Source organism: Accipiter gentilis, chromosome 7 (genome assembly GCF_929443795.1).
Source record: "Accipiter gentilis chromosome 7, bAccGen1.1, whole genome shotgun sequence".
Classification (NCBI taxonomy): Eukaryota; Metazoa; Chordata; class Aves; order Accipitriformes; family Accipitridae; genus Astur; species Astur gentilis.
Window position 1 is genome coordinate 39264650 of NC_064886.1, and position 16883 is coordinate 39281532.

Sequence of the window (16883 nt, forward strand, 5' to 3'; positions counted from 1 at the left end):
CAGGAATCATGTACTCTGTCGTTTTATGGTTGTTCTCTCCCAGGCTCTCTCTCTTTTCATTGCCAATGAATCCTTGCTAGTGATTGAAATAAATGCTAGCAGACTGCCCTGCCAGATTTGCTCTCTCCACCCTGTATACCAGATTCCACACACACACTCCGCCCCCCCCCCCCCCCCCCCCCCCCCAACTCTGAAGATATTCTTACATGATCCGTACTCCTTTCCTAAGAGAGGTCTGGGTGTTTACCAGCCCTCCATCCTTTGTGGCATATTAAGTTTCCTGCCATGGAAATTTTACTTCACAATGCTGTGGCAAAGGGTAGCAAATCAATAAAATAAAATATTTAAGGCAGTTGACTTGGCTGTGATCTTAAGGATGGGTCTCATATCTCTATAACTACACAATCAACTTCTTTTCACTAACTGATATAATTTTAGAGACTATCCACTGTTGTGCTGTGTATAGCATCAACCCAGTATAAACCAGTTCATATTTCTTATTTTTACAACAGTATTATTATTTAACTCCTTGAGTTTACAGAACTAGGTAGAAAGCCCAAGATGGCAAAAAGGTCATATTCCTGGCTCAGTGCCTGCACTCTGCAGACATGTAAACATTTTTGAATATTCTGTAGTGTTCAATGAAACATTCTGTAAATGTTATTCTTGGATTCCAGACTGATTTTTTTAAAGCATCCAGAGCTCTTGAGGGGTCTCAAATAAAATCTAAATGCATAGTGTAATGCTTGTATTTGGTTAGCTTCAGAGAATTGGGTATATTTACCATACTTAACATTTGCAGATTGAAAATCAACATGTCTGTACCGCAGTGTGTAGTCAGAGAATTTACGGTGTCATATATTAATTGGAGTGGATTTGGGCACTTTACAGCTCTCCAGGGACTTCTGTACTGAATAGTCTTTTAGAGAATGTGTGTGCATGCGCATGTAAATAAAGTTATCCTTTAGGGGGGACAGTGTTGTTGGCAGTAAATTTTATAACCTTAGGAGGCCCCGTGCAACTCGGTGTACTTAGAGCAGGAGACCTAGCTGTCTGTTCCCACCATTGCTGCTAATTTGTTCCGTGGTCTTTGATGAGTTCACGACAAGTTTTGTTCCACAGTTTCCCACCTATAAAATGGGGGAAGAGTGCTTCATTTATCTATCATTTTCAAATCTCAAAAGAACAAGGATGGCTTTTTGTCTTGCTGATACTACTGGTTATGGGCAGGACTGGAGACTATTGTATGCTGAGTTGTTTGGAGAGTGCTCAGCAACCTGTCAGTACCTTTGAGTTTCAGCTGTTTGTAGGCTCAGCCCAAATGTTTGAATATAAGCACTATTGGGGCTTTGGGGGTTTTTTTTGGAGCAAACAATATTGATAGCGTGTGTTATTCTGTACCTAGGTATGGTGACAGGGCATCATATGATATTTAGAGAGATACTTTATTTTAGAGCAGTCAGCATTTACATCCTCTTTATGATCTCTTGGACTTTTGTTCTAACTTCAGTTATGACACCTACATGCGTTGAAAAATTTAATAAATTTCAACTGCAAAAGCTATCTCGCAAGGAGTGTTCATGAAATTAAATGGCACCGAATGATATATGAAGCACACAGGGTCTCATGCCCTTGAACCAAGTGTATTTGCACCTGCCAGGAGGAGTTGTTAGAAGTTTAATGATTTTAATTGTAATACCAACTGTGGAATCACCCGCAGTCCCTTTGCTGGGTGAAGTTACCAGGTAGCCATTCAGTACTAGCAAAGAGTGACACTTACACTTGAAGGAGACATTGTTCTGCCTAGGCTTGTATTCACATTTTTGGTAATTTTCTCTAGCTGTAACACCTATGAGATGTTAATATAGGTTGTGCTATAGAAGTGCCTGAAACCAAAATAAGTAACAGAAGGTTTCAGTGCTTTGGAAGTGTATCTTCCCTTTTATAGACCACCAGTTCGTTACCACTTGTGGCATTTCTTTAAAATTTCAGTTGCCATTTATTTTTTCAGGATGACTCTTCTTCCACAGCCAGCTGCTTGCGGGATACTGGGACGGCTTACTTGTCCTCAGTGGGCCTTGTTCACTGCTTGGAAATTTAGCTTTGTAGTTCTGTAACACCTGTGTAATAAGGTTACACCTGTGTAAATGTGAAGAAACGTGCTGTGGAATAACATGCACCAGACAGCAGATTTTACTCCTTTCACATTTAAAAATAGCAGGTGATGTGAGGAGATGCAAGATTTCAGTTAGCAGGTGCCTTTCCAACTGCAGGATTTGAAGTAAGTGACTGTTGAGCTTACCTGTCAAATTCACATTGTAGCTGGAGTAAAATCCCTGGAGAAAGAACTGATCTCTGGTTTTATAGTTGATCACTTATTGATCGCTTGTCAAAAAGATTTTTCTCTAAAAGCAGAATAGATATGATGTCAAACATAGAAGTAAAAAACTATTTTTGAGTTGCTTTTCTAAAAACTGCTATTATGAGCGGAAGCAAAAATGCAAAACAACAAAAAAATGCATTTCAAAATAAAGGTATAAAGTGAAGTGTACAAAAGAAATGTAAGTGCAGGTAGGGTTTTTTTTCTTTCATTAAGCATGTCTTTTGTTTCAAGGTGCGTCTTTCATGGGGGAAAGAGGAGAATTGGAAAGCATGTCATTATTAGTGGGAAGAACGTTACTTCAGCATGCAGTGATACTGTGCTCTTGAAGTTCTCAGCATAATAACAAAATGAATTTGGTTGTGTTTGAGTTGATTTCTTTTGAAAACTCACAGTTTTGATGTACATTGCAGGCATGTTTCACCAACTTCACTGAGTCTCTCCTTTTTGGGCAGGATTTTGGGAAGTGTCCTAGATTGCGGCTGTTTACTCAGGAGTATATTCTGGCTTTGAATGAGCTGAATGCTGGAATGGAGGTGGTGAAGAAGTTTATTCAGAGGTAAGTTACATTTAATTTATGGTGTATTTCGAGTCTTGTGTACGTGCTTCGCTGTGTTACTTCTCCCAGCCCTGCTTATGTCATAACTAGCTGTTAAGAGTAGCTGGTGTTTTTTAGTACTGGCAAACAGCAAGTAGATTAGAAGAGTCCTTTTTTTTTTTTTTTTTTTTTTCTTAAAAAAAAACCAACAACAACAAACAACACAAAGCACCTAATTCTTAGGTATGGCTGGGGTTTTCTGCATAGTTACACACTGGAAGCAAATGGACTTTGCTGTGTGTACATTCTTTTCATACATTTAGACTTGGAGCCTCTACAGAGAGATTCCCATTAGCTTTAGACCACATAATGCTCGGTCATGTGTGAGTTTTGGGGGGGACTGTAGAGATACCACATCAAATATACTGAGGATGCAGCTTAGCCTTGTTCATAAATAGGGCCATTGGGTAGGGATTTACAGGGTTAAAATAACTCTCTGTTATGGCCCATCTGAAGATTCCCCAAGGCTGTCTATCCAGTTCTGGCACCTCGTTCTGTCTGACTGTTTTTGCCCACAGAAATCTTTCTCACAATGATGTCATCTTGGTTTTTGTTTTTTCAGCATGCATGGTCCAACTGGACAATGCCCCCATCCCAGGGTCTTGCCGAATCTTGTAGCTGTCTGCTTAGCAGCCATTTATTCGTGTTACGAGGAATTTATCAACAGGTCAGTATGAATTCCCAGCTGACCGCACGTTACTCACTTCCAAATCCATGGCATCTGTAAACAAGATTGGTGTGAGCAGGGGTGTAGGTATGTGAGAGCATGTCTTCATTCTCACTCTGCTCATTGCTAGCGTTACATGTGGGAGTTCTGGTCAATCACATGCATGTTTTTGTGCATATGTGATTGTATTTGTTACACTCTATGTACTTGAAAACCTGAAAGATGCTGAACCTTCATTTACTTGTACTCACTGTGGCATGTTTTGAGGCAGCGAGTGTGGCATTCTGTTATGGCACATGTTTGGCTCCTATGCTTGAAAATGGGGGCAGTGCTGGTGATGTAAGGAGCTCAGCAGTTCCCAGTACAGAAGTACTGCAAGCTGCAGTAACTTCCAGGATGAAGCTCAACAGCCAGCTGCATGCTGATCTTGGCTGCTGTGGAGATACTCCTCTAAGGCAGACTGCAGCTGTAACCTGCCTTTTTAGGGCAGCAGAAGATGAGAGTGCTCCACAAGAGTCTCTGGGAATTAAGCACTACCCGGAGCAGTGTCCGTTTCGCTGCCTGTCTGGCACATGAATTGTGTGTTACACCTAAAGCAAAGGGACGGGTGAGATCTTGAAGAAAGGGTTGTGTATAAATCCCTGCGTATCTACAGCTTTGAACCTGAGCTGGTTTCACAATGCCGTCTCCATTATTGTGGAAAATTTGATTCCTCACTTACTGCAAAATAGATGCCACAGTTCTTGACACACGAGCCAGTTTCCAGTAGACACTGAGGGTTCCCCTCTGCTATATTTCCTGTTTGTTTATGCCTATCTGACTTTCCTCATGGTAGAGCACGGACAGGGGCTGCTTAGTGTCCAACAAAAATTCCAGACACGAGGGCTGCAGACAAATGTCTGGGCATGTACTGTAGCCAGATACATACTTGGGCATGGATTCTGTTACAGCTTTGCACAACTTGGATGGGAAAGTTCACCTTTATACTAAACTGTCACGTCAATTAGAGTAATGAAAAGCTTGAATCTTTGTAGAATAGGGGCTGCAGAACAGCCCTATTGGAGACTTTTAATATTTTTAATTGATTTCAGTAATCCGATTACACAGAAGAAAGCAATCCGGTGGGCTGGGGTGAAATGCAGTGGGAAATTGCAAAAGATCTTGGCTTCTCAGTGTTGCACTCCCTCTCCTGCTTTCTGCTGTTATGTCTGTCTATTGAAATTGTTTGTTTATTTTTAAAATTCAGTCGAGACAATTCTCCAAGCCTGAAGGAAATTCGGAATGGCTGCCAGCAGCAGTGCGACCGAAAGCCTAATCTCCCCCTCCGCCTTCTTCACACAAGTCCTGACCTGGTCTCTCAAGAGGCCACCTTGACTGAATCCCGTCTCAAACCAGTTATTGTCACTTCAAATGAGATCCATGTGGAAGTGGAGCGCAACAACACAGCTAATCAGAAGATGACAGCCAACGTTGGCAATGACAGTGAGCCCAACCTGATTGATTGCTTGATGGTCAGTCCTACCTGCAGCACCATGAGCATTGAGCTGAGTGCCCAGGCAGACAGGATCCTTGGCTGTTATGTTGAAATACTCAAGATGCTGTGAGTAACTATTTTAAACAGGCTTTTTGAACAATGTCATCTTAACAATGGGGGGCTTTTCCCACAGGCCTGTCATCTTCTACATCTGCACATGGTTATAAATCTAACTTCAATTCTAGAGAGTCCAGCCTTTGAAAGAGACATCTGGCACTGCCAATATGTTCTAAAAATAGCATTAGGAAAATGAAAATGGAAAGCTTACTTGTACAGTGAGCCTCAGGCATATTACAGAAGACGGGATGTTGCTGCCAGTGGTTTCTGTTTTGTTCTTGCCCACCAAAAAAAAAATAAATCCATTTGTCTCCTCTAATGCTCTTGGGATTGCCTGAGGCAGACAAAAAGAGAGGTCTGTGCTAGGCTCAGTGCCTGTGCAGTGATAGGCAGCACTGCTCCCCTGGCTTCAGCAGGAGCTGGATGAGGTCAGTGTCTTTCACTTAGGCGTTCTCTCTTCACAAGTTTGTAGAAGTTTTGACTTGTTCAGGTTTACTTGTATTAGAGTGGAGCCTCTATTAGTCAACCAGTTGCTTTAGTACAGCAGACTGGTATTAGTGAACAAATGCTCAAGTAGCATTTACAAAATGATGGCTCTGTGGTTTCCTGGGAGGCAAATCCTCTGAAGAGCTTCAAGAGGAATATAAAATAAAAAGCTCTTCAGGAAAAGCTTGTTTTTCTCCTGGATAAATAAATGGAGTAACACAAAAGGTGGGCTCCAGAATGGAAGCTTGTAGTAGAAGTGCAGTAAAACAACCCAAAACAACTTTGTTGACTTTGACAGCCAGCTCTGCTACTGAGTTGCAGTATGTCTTTAGGCAAACGGTTATATTTCTACATTAATTATTTTTAAACAACGTAAGGCTTAATGAAGTAATAGTTGAGTTTTTAGAATACAAGACACTGTGGGTGAAATTTGGACTCCGCTGTAAACCATGAGCATGTGGCTACACTGAAGTCAAAAGCAAATCTGGATGTACGCTCTTGAGGAATTAAGTGAAGTCCAACTACTATGATTGAGGATTTTGTGAAAGTTTTGTCCCACTTTTTCATATTTTTTTCTCCAAAATACATAGTACTAATTTTCAGTATAATTCTTTCACTCACTGCAGAGCTGGCTTGCAAATACATACATAAGCACACACTCAGAACTGGAGGCAGGACAGGTGAATCCAAGAAACCGTTCCCGATAGATTCTTGAGCAGGAAGTTGCTGAAGGCTGATTTTATTTTTATTTCCCCCCTCCCCCAGCTTAGACTATTCTGCCTTTAAAAATGTATGCATTAAAAAGGCACAGCATCTGACTTTGCTTCATCTGGTGGCTTGTAAGTCTTCACGCACCCAGGTGCTACATTTAAACACATTGTGTATTTATTGCCATCCCCTTGACTCTAGATGTTTTCCCTAAACACTATGAACTCTCTCAGTCCTGATGCTGGCTTAGATACTGACTCACTAAGCATTGGCAGTTTTGGTTTCATCATGCAGCTGACACACACTTACAAACAAATTCACAAATGGGCATGTTATTCCTCACAGTCTTTCCAAATTTTAAACATTTGATATGCTAGGTCATCAAGCTCTTCAATAGCAGCAGTGAAAATGAAAATCTATTATTGTTATCGTACAGGTGTGGAATAGCTTTGTGCCCTTTTTCAGCTTGTACAATGGTAATTCTGAAGAGTGAAACCCATAGGATGTGTACAGTGAAGGACCAGCAATATTACAAAATTGGTGCAACTCTCCTCAGACTGTTCTGCCAGAGTCCACACCCTGCTTGAGAAATCACAACCTATGAGAACATAGGACGTTTTCTAAGGCAGAGCCATGGCTGGTATATATTGTAGCTCTACTGATTTGGGTTCCCTTCCATTCCTGTTCATCCCTTGATTGTTTCCTGACCTCAAAGCATTAATGCAGAAATTAATTCTGCTCCTCATTCTGCCACTGGCTTACTAGGAGGTTTTAGATAGGTTGCTTACTTTTGTGCCTCAGTTTCCTTATCCATAAAATATAGGTAAAGGTTTTGAATATTGTTTTTTAAACTCTGAAACCTGTGATGGAAAAGCATTGTAGAAAGGCTAATGGTTATTAACAAAAATGCAAAACAATGCTGTTGTGATGCTGATTTCTTGCATGCTCAAACTATTCTTGAACAAAGGCTTTCTGATGCACTAAATACTATTGCTATACTTTGAAAAACTGAGAATATGAAGAAAGAGAGTTGAAGAAACATGCTAGTAGGAAGAAAACATTAATTATAAAACAACTGCTGTCCAGGAGCTGAGCTCTCAGCAGGCAGTCACTAAAATAATGTTCTTATTAACAACAGTGGTAAGCCAAACATAAATAAGTTGCTTAGTATTGAATTTAATTGTTCTTTTAGGTGTCTGACTCAATATCATCATCAAAACAAAAGAGTCACCAACAATGATATCTTTTGTACATAATTAACTTAGGGCAGCAGGGAGTAATTTATTTAGGCAGATTTTAATTATTGAAAGTCTAGCAAATAAGAATTCTTAACAATATCTTCAGCAGAGGACATTTTATTGTTCATCTAACTCTTACACAGTACTTCTTTTTTGGGGAAAAAACCCACTTCTAATATTGATAAAAGTGTAACAGCAATTATTTAATAAGCACATAACACCTCACTTTTTGCACAGAAGGCTAAATGTGCAGATCAGAAAGTTCACGCGTGGTTGTTATCACAGCACCAAGAATGTCTTTGACCCTTTTTCCAACGTAGCTCAGTAACAGAATACAACTATTGCATACTAAAGGAAAACAGAAAATCCTGGTTTTAAAGATGTTGGCAGATGACCCAAAGTCTAGGCAGATTTTAAAGGAGACACAGTCTCTAGTGGAACATGGTATTTTTGTCCTGCACTCAAAAGTGGATCAAACTTCTGTGTCAATGTTCTCTAATGCGTTCTGGAGTCTGATGGTGTTATTGATGCCAGTCAGTTCCTTCCAAATGCTACAAGTCTTAAACTGGTGTGTAGAAAATGCACTAAATTAATCAAAATCTTTCTGTTCATTGTATTAAATTAGAGGCTCTGAGACCTGCTTAGTGTTGTCCAGCTCCTACTCGCATGTTAATGTTTCCATGCATTAGAGAATTTCTTGTACAGCCAAACTTGTGCTTGAACAGCACAACTGTGGTTAGAGAAATCTGCAGTAAAATGGGCCGTGTGTCCTCTTCCTTGGACTGGATAACTTGAAAGTCTGTCTGTCACCTGAAGGACCCTGCTGATTCCCCTGGCAACACCCAATATGTGGGGGAAATACTTAAACTGTGCCTGTAGTGAAATCTGGATCAACAAATAGCAAACTAAACTGGCTGCAAGAATAGACTCCTCTTAGGGAGGCTGTGGCTGTGATGATGATGTATTATAAGCTGTCACCCTTTGTCTGTGTCATTTTTTTTTTTTTTGTTCCCATGGCTGCCTGTAGTGGCAAGAGTCCTTCCAGATGTCCAAACATTTGTACCCCTCTCTGGGGCCTGTGTGGCCAGGGTAGAGTTGGATTCTTTGGGCAAACTTGCATTGCTGTTTCCTGATGCTACCATGCCAACTGTGAGCAGTGGAGGCCTTTTCTGTTCTCAGCAGCCAGGGCAGGACCTTTTTAGGGCCGTTCAATGGTGCTACGTTTTCTTCTTTTGAAAAAACAAATAAGCCCAGCTCAAAAGAAGGCTGAACACGAAAAGACAACTCACTGTTTTGCAGATAGCAGGCTTGTGCCTTATATGACAAGGGATCTGATGGGACTTTTTCTCAGCCTGCTCTGGAGCCCTGAGCTAAACCTTCTGTCGTGCATTTCAGAGGATTTGGACCTAGAGTCAGGGAAAGAAGGGATAAGGTACACATCTGTGGGTCTCAGTAATCTTGTTATTATCTGATAACAGAGAAGTTACCTAAAAGATTTTTGATCTTGTCAAGCTGCTTAGTCTGGAGAAACAAGCTGCTTCCAAGTAGTTGCTCCTTGTCTCTTTATTATCCTCCAAAAACAGAGGACTTGGGGCTCTCAGTCTCTCTGTGATAAGACCAACAGCTTTCTGAACGCAAGCGCCTACTGGAGCTTCCCTTGCCTTCTCTGCATTCCCCAATAGGTCAGTGGCATGCTCTGAATATCCCAAGTGGATTCTCTTATGTCATGTTTATCTGGGTTGCCCTGGGCTGCTAGTATGTTTTGGATTGTTTGTGCCGCACATGACATATGGGCAGGTTTTCATTTTGGTGAAAGGTGATCCCAGGGAAGGAAAATGTATTATGTTGGCAGGCCAATAGCGACAATGGCCCAAAGGCAAAGTCACCGCAGCCGGGGATTATTTAATTATTATGGTTGGCCAATGTTCTGGCCAATCCCCTAAAAAAGGTTTCTGAGTAAGTAAAGCTGTGTGCAGTAGCAGGTGACTGCTCTGACAGCCTTCACTCACTTGGCACCCTGACCTCCAGCCTAGCACGCAGTTCCCAGGAACCCATAGATCGGGCTGCAAGTTGACTGCTGTGCTACTCGCCTAAAATTGCAAATCCTGCAAAAATCAGAGCCAGTGAGTACTTCAGAGAGTCTTTCTCCCCCTCTGCTTTTATAAGGCCAATCCTGGGATTCAAGCTATGTGATGAGTGTGAGCGTTCAGCCCAGCACCCTTTGAAGAGCTCCAAAGGGAGTTTGTCACAGGCGTTCTCCCAAGTTCTCCCTCTAGCTCTGTGCTCCCTCCTCTTCCTGGCATGGCCTCTTTGTCTGGCTCGTTGTGGTGGTTGTTAACTGCAGCCAGAGCTAATCTATCTCCTTTCTTTCCCTGCTTCAAACACTTCTGTCTTGTGTTAGAGCTTTGAATGGACCAAAAAAAAAAGAAAAAAGCAACTGTCTGAAATGAAAAAAGAGCGTGCTTGAGATGAGCACAGACAGAAGGAAAATGTTTTTGAAAAGGGAATAGGTGGGAGGAGGAGAAACACGGTAGGCTTTTAATAAGTAGTTTAGTTTTATTCTTGTGCTGTGTTTGTTTCGTGTTTCCTAGCTCAGATTGAATGGATTACAGGCTGTGTAGATTTTATGTTCAGGTCCCACTCATGTGACCAAACTCTATATATTTCACAGGAGACGATTTTTCTTTTCTCCTCCTAGGAAAATAGGCTATGGTTTATTTTCACTGCCCTCTCACAGACCTGCTCTGCAAATGAATGCCATACGTAACTCCCAGCTTCAAGAAAAGTCAGAGTGTGATACTGTTCAATTCTGTCTGCAGTGTTTCACTTGGTCTTAGTCTATTATAAAGCAGCTTTTTTCTTCCTCTTGCAATTTCCTCTGAAGATCAGCCATGAAAAATTGATGACTTCTGAGTCTCTCCTGCTCAAAAAATCTGCTCTTAAAGTTGTTTGCATCTACCAATAAAAATGTGTCATTTTTAGAGTAAAATCAGCTACTGGTTTAGTAGGAATTTCCAAAGGGTATGTATAGTTAAACAAAATAAAAGAAAAAAGATTGCTCATTAGACTTGTCAGTTCTTTGAGGACCCAAGTGCTGGCACAGAGGTCTATGCATCAGCTCTCCAGGGCTCACCCATGTTCAGGCTGCACCCAGAGGTCACCTGGGAGAAGTGGGGCTGTGATGTGGAAGGTGAGTTGAGGCTTGGGCACAGCAGTGATCCCAAGAGGACAGCACTGCAGGACAGACTGCTTCTGGGGATGTAAATGGTAACAGGACGAGCATACAACGTCTTGAGTACAGAGGTGGATGTTTGAGTGGAAGTATTGTGCCAGCTCAAAGTCAGACTACTTCTTGTGGTCTGGACTATGTTCCTCACACCTAACAAACGCAGTGAAACCCGGGCTGTGTGGATCAGAGACCTCTGGCACTTCTTATGGCTGCAGCTATAGATAGGTTGCATCATCTGTCTCCTACAGAGACCTAGTAGGTAAACAAGAGATTTTCAGATGTATTTGAACACAGGTCAGAGCTCTATGTCACTGACCCATTCAACTTGTCTGTAGGTCAGAAACAACAAATAGTCTTGTAGAGAGCCTTAATTAATCAGAGCTTTGTTAAAAGAACCCAGAGAACTCATCTTAGTGGTGCTATGTCAGAGGTTTCCTTGACTTATTTCAGTTTATATGACAAGTCCCATTCTCAGGTGTTTCACAATATTCACTTTACACAAAGTGGAAAAACAACCCCTTGTGATGAAGTCCTGCTTCCTGTCTTACTGTTCTGAGGCACTGAACAATGTTGGTCATCTTCCTTATTTGTTTAGTCTCTAAGAAGGTAAGGGTATTTTTGTCTCTGCAAAGAACCTTGTGAATGGGTGATCACAAAGTGCTCTATCTGCAGTGGACTCGTCCTCACTTTAGGTTAGTGTAAAACCACTTATCTCAGAGTTGCTCCTAATATGAACCAGAGAACAGAATTTTTGATGGAGGAGAAAATTAGGCTCAGTGGCTTCTAGTGCAGCTGGCAAGGGCATGAGGTTTCCTTTTTGGATTATTGTAGCTTCACAGGCGCTATGCTTCGTGCATCAAATGCTAAAGATAACAAGAGGAAAATAAACAAGTTGTATTTATTAGGGGACGACACCAAGACTCTCAAATGTTGTTTGTTTGGTGTTTTGAAGAGAACCAGCACTGAAATTTTTGCCTGGCCAGTGCCACCTCAATTGCTGAACTACCTGCCCTTAAGCCCCAGCCTTGTATCTAAGTGCTTGTATGGTTGTTTAACAACTGCAGCTGGGGGAGAGACAGCTCCCTGAACTCAACAAAATGTTTGGTGCTTGGCCTCTTGGTAGAGGGATTTCAGGAAATGACTGGACAGTACGTGCTAGGATTATCTGGTAATGCAGCCATGAAAAGGGCAGGACCACTTGCTGAAGTTGCCTACTGAAATTGTAGGCATTTAGTTTTGTGCTAGGTTCCACCTGGCGTGGAAGAGCGTCTGTGGTGAACTTGGGACTTTTGCACAGCAGTATGGAAGAAGAGCTACCAACCCATCCTGCAGTGCTTTTGTGTGGCATTCATCTGTTTTTTAATATGTTAAGCTACTATCAGATCACAGTTGCTCTTGTGGATTGGTTACTTGCATGAGATGCTATATATTTTTGTAACCTGAACTCATACTACTCTTGGGCAAGTGGTAACTGCCTCCCTGATTGATTTTTACATCATGATTATCCCTTCAGTTAAAATTTCTCTGCATGTTGCTTCTTAAGAGTACCCTGCTCATGCACGTAAGTTTTCTTTATGTCCATGAGCATGCCTTTGTGGACTGTCCAACATCATGTGTATTATTAGTTTATGGAAATCTCTGGTTTATGTGGTTCAAAAAATGGATGAGACTTTTGGAAATGCATTCATCTTCAATTTGTCTGGGCTAGAACCTTCTCTTTGCAAAAAAATGCATCATTTTGGAACGCTTCCTGTGCATATGTTGTCTGTTTCTAATGCTATCAGTAGATACTGTCCATTTGGGAACACTACACTTCGTTCCTTCCTAAAGAAACACCACACTTCAGTGCCAAGTTTGCAGTAAGCTGCAGCCAATAATCTGGCTTTTAAAACTGAAATCCAAAGGGTAACAGCCATAAGAGGAGGCAGTAGGCTCTTCTACATTGTCTTCTACAGACATCCCAAGGTGTTTCACCCCATATGAGATCTACTGCATTTACTTCTGTGTGTACTCATTGGTATTAATTGGAGTGAGAGTGGCCTAGCAGGCAATGCCAGGATCTGTGCTTTGGCTGGTGGGTTCTGTGCCCCATTTTGGTGCTGACTTGCCAAATTATCTTATATTCTGTGTTCTTCACTTCATCCTTCTTACAACGATTGTACCCTTTATGTAGTGCATTGGTACGGCAGCTAATTAGTGCCAACTAACCACTAAATGTTTGAGATCATTTGAAGGAGAGAGGTGGCAGCGTGCAAAGTGCCATTCCTACATGAGAAGCCGTACCTGCTTCACCACACGTGCTCAAGCAGCTGGCATTCTGCAGGTAGATTGCAATGACATGCTGCCAGATTAGTTTGCGCTGACCGGTGCATGCTGTACAGCAAAACGTTGTTTTTATCCTAGTTCACATGAGTATCCCCTTATGGATGGTTCCTCTTAGAAGGATAGTTCTGTATATTGACAGCAGAGATGAAAACAAAATACCTCAGATGGGGGCTGTGGTGCTAACACAACAGAGAGGAGACACTTCTTACTGGGTCCACTGGCCTGAGCTCTCTGCTGTGGTTGTCCTCAGTTGTCCTCTTTCACTCTTAACGATTTTGACAGTGCTTCCTTCTCTAGTCTCTTGCCTCTTAAGCTAAAGACTTTGTACTGTTTAAATTGACCCATTCCTTTGTGCCAAGGTCAAAAATGGATTGGGGGTGTATGACTTTTTTTTTTTTTTTTTTTTTTTTTTTTACAAATGGGTGTATGTCTTATAGCAAAAAAAAATAATTTTTTTTTCAATTAAATGCAGAGCTGTAAATAGCAATGGCCTGGTAATTGCTGTACCAACTTAGTGATTAAATGTCAACAGGTTTCATAAACAGCAAATGTCTTTAAGTTGACATAAAGAAGGCCTCTCTGGAGGTCATTGTAAATACCAGATTTATTGTGCCTCAGTGGAGAATGTGCTGAAAATGGAAAGGGAAATGTCACTGTGGATCTTTAGAGTGTCTCAGTAAAACAGAAGGGTTGTTGGTGCCTGCAGTAAAAAACTTTTAACTCCTTGAACTAACTGTTGACAAACCATATTTAATATTTGGTAATCTGTTAATAAAAAGTTCATTTTTCAGGTCAGACTATGATGACTGGAGACCAGCTCTAGCCAGCTTGCTTCAACCTATCCCATTTCCCAAGGAGTAAGTTTGCACTGTCTTAGTATTTACTGGGTTATTCTTGTTACTGTTGTTTTATGGTGAAATATAATGTCAAGTAAAAACTGATGGTAATAGGAGCTTTCTGCCTCTAGTATTGATTTTGGCTTATGCAGAGGGACGTGAAGACTTGCCCATCTTCGTCTTCCTTCCCCATTTCTTTAAGATGATCCTGAAGAGAAAAATGGTTAACTAGAGACAGGCAGACAGGAAAGGAAGGAAAGCTGGTGAGGAGGAAAGCAAAGCAAGAGATTTAGTGGAGGAGGATACTTTACTGGCGTCACAGAGACTCGTATCATTTGTACTTTGCATTAAATGAAGAAGCTACCCTATGGATCAGCGAAGCTCCCTCAGAAACCTATTAATGAACAGTAGTGTTTATAAAATGCAGACCTCCATGGACAAACATTACAACCTATAATTGTACAATTTGCTAGCTTATCATATCCCCTAATGACCTGATGTCTTGAATCAGAGAGGTCTAATCCTCCATGCCAGGATAACCTGGGCTACAGCAAGAGCTTGGAGATAGGCAACAGAGACATCATTTACCCAAGTCAAATGTGAGTCCTGGGGGAGGTGTAAACCATACCATGATGCAAGGCACTTCACAGAACGACCATTAATTGCTTTACTGATGTATGATGTTAATTAGTTGTGACCATACCTTAATTGCATTGCAATTAAAGAATTCACCTGGCTCTTGGAGGTAGGCAAAATTCCATTTGTAGTTCATAGCTGTATTGTAAGTCTTTTACTTACTTTCTTCTGACCCAGAGCTCCCGCTGATGTTAGTCAGAGCCTTGTCTAAGTCAGGACTCAGGAAAAGCTACAGAACTTGTTCCAAGTGATTTCCACACACCACCACCCCTTCATTTTTTTCCCCCTATATTAATGAAGGACGCTTTGCCTGATCTTTTTTGGAAAGATTATTTTTTTTGTCTCGTGTGCTGTAGTTGCTTAGCAAATCCTTTTATTATCTGGAAAGAATTGAAAAGTGGTTGTTTGGTTTTTTGGGTTGGGGTTGGGGTTTTTTTCCTTCATCCCTTCTCCCAAATCGTCATGCTCTTCTGTTTTAAATTTCAGGGCTCTTGCACATGAGAAATTCACAAAGTAAGTTTGTGGGGCTTGTTTGTTTTATTGAAGGGGCTAATTACTTAAAATACTTGTACTAGTCAATAATAGCAACGACGCATTATTCAATATTGTGTCTCTAATGTTTTTTATCTGTGAGGTGCTGTAAGCATGTTCTGTTAGCAATAAAAAGATATAGTTTTCTTTGTAATTTACTGTGACGGAAGGAGCCCAAGGACTAAAGACACTGGATGCTGATAGAATTTACAAACGCGTTTGTCACTGCACATCTCTGAAAGCTTTTCTAGGCTATTGTGAATAGACAGTGTCCTTGGTAATCACTTTTAGACCTCATATTTCCTTCCTGTGGAAGCAGTTCAACTTGTTTCTCTCTAAAGAGCTTGAATATATATTGTTGAAAGTGTAATCCAAGAGACATGTGACACTTGTGTGAATACTGCAACCACCAACTGCTTATTCTTGTCCTTTTAACTTTTTTTTTTTCAGGGAGCTGAAATACGTGATTCAGAGATTTGCAGAAGACCCGAGGCAAGAAGTGAGTTTATTGCCAGTTTACACAAGAGTATTAATTGGAGGGATTGCAAGTATACTTGTTCAGAAGATCTCTCCTTAAGTAGTTTGTTTCAAAACATGGTGTGGTTTTGCTGTGCTTAAGTCTCTTAGGGACTAATAGCCACTCAGGGCACATGGTCTTAGTATGAATGGTTTCTTGCCTTATGTATAAATATGTGTTGTGACCTCCTTGTCTAGCATCAGTTGATGTCCTTGCTCTACAGTAAACTGCAGCCAGCAAGACTTTCCCACTCTGTTGAATCTCTCAGAGCTTTGCATCTTTCATACAAAAAAAGGGAAGCAAAATCCATGGATCCATACAGGTTACAAAATAACAGGTTTTATTTAGCTGCGCTTCAGTTACATTGTGTGCAAATGACCATAATTCTCGTGAATTAGCAGGAGAAAGGGGGTGGGAGGTGTGTTACTGGAATGAGTGCATAGCTGTAGCCTCATGGTGGCTGACTGCTTCATAGCTGCACATGTAGCTTGTTCAACATCATCAGCTTTGGCTGAGTCAGAGGGAATTTCTCATCCGCATTAATTTTTGGTGTTGGCATAAAGGGAAAAAAGCTCCCCCAGAGTGGGGGTGAGGAGGCTGTGTCGTCATCATCATTGCCCAGAATGCCTGGTTTTCATGGGTTTAGCCTTTGTGAGTAGTAGTCATCCTTGTCAGATAAGAGACACCTTCTTGTCTTAGAATGGCACCAGGATTTCATCTGTCACTAGTGTTACATGCCCAAAGGAAAGAGCATGGACTTTACCTCCCCCACCTCCCCTCAAAAATTGAAATAGAACATTTGTCTCTTCAAGGGAAAAGAAAAAAAAAGTAAAAAAAAAAAAAAGCTTATTTACGACTCTTCTGTTAAACTGTGGGACTAGGTATAGTAATCTCTGCAGTGGGCCAAATTTAGACTAATGATTGCTCACTGGTGCCAGTTCTTCTGTCTAACTTCTGTCTTACATATCCCTGTTGAATTTTCCTTGTGGACTTCCTTCATCCTGACTCTGGTCAAAATTTATTATAGCAGGAATAATAAGAATTTTTTAATGATTGGAATGAGAAGCCAACAGCCACTGCGTTTGTTGTGCAGATGACATCAGAAGTATAGACACGTGCTGGGAGGATGTGGGTTAAAATA

The 16883-nt window shown here is 41.2% G+C and overlaps 1 protein-coding gene across 7 annotated transcripts in view; it reads left to right on the forward strand.

Annotated features, from left to right (window-relative positions):
- Positions 1 to 16883, forward strand: part of CMIP (c-Maf inducing protein) — a 137959-nt gene that overhangs the window by 107279 nt on the left and 13797 nt on the right. For 5 of the 7 annotated variants that reach the window (XR_007506784.1, XM_049806651.1, XM_049806652.1 and 2 more), the window contains exons 8-13: positions 2794 to 2939; positions 3541 to 3645; positions 4892 to 5245; positions 14014 to 14079; positions 15181 to 15207; positions 15676 to 15724. Coding sequence is in view for 6 of the 7 variants with exons in the window: in XM_049806651.1 (XP_049662608.1) it covers positions 2794 to 2939; positions 3541 to 3645; positions 4892 to 5245; positions 14014 to 14079; positions 15181 to 15207; positions 15676 to 15724 (747 nt within the window). In the remaining variant the exon portion in view is untranslated. The remainder of the gene's footprint in view (positions 1 to 2793; positions 2940 to 3540; positions 3646 to 4891; positions 5246 to 14013; positions 14080 to 15180; positions 15208 to 15675; positions 15725 to 16883) is intronic. The other 2 variants (XM_049806653.1, XM_049806654.1) reach the window with 1 other exon arrangement.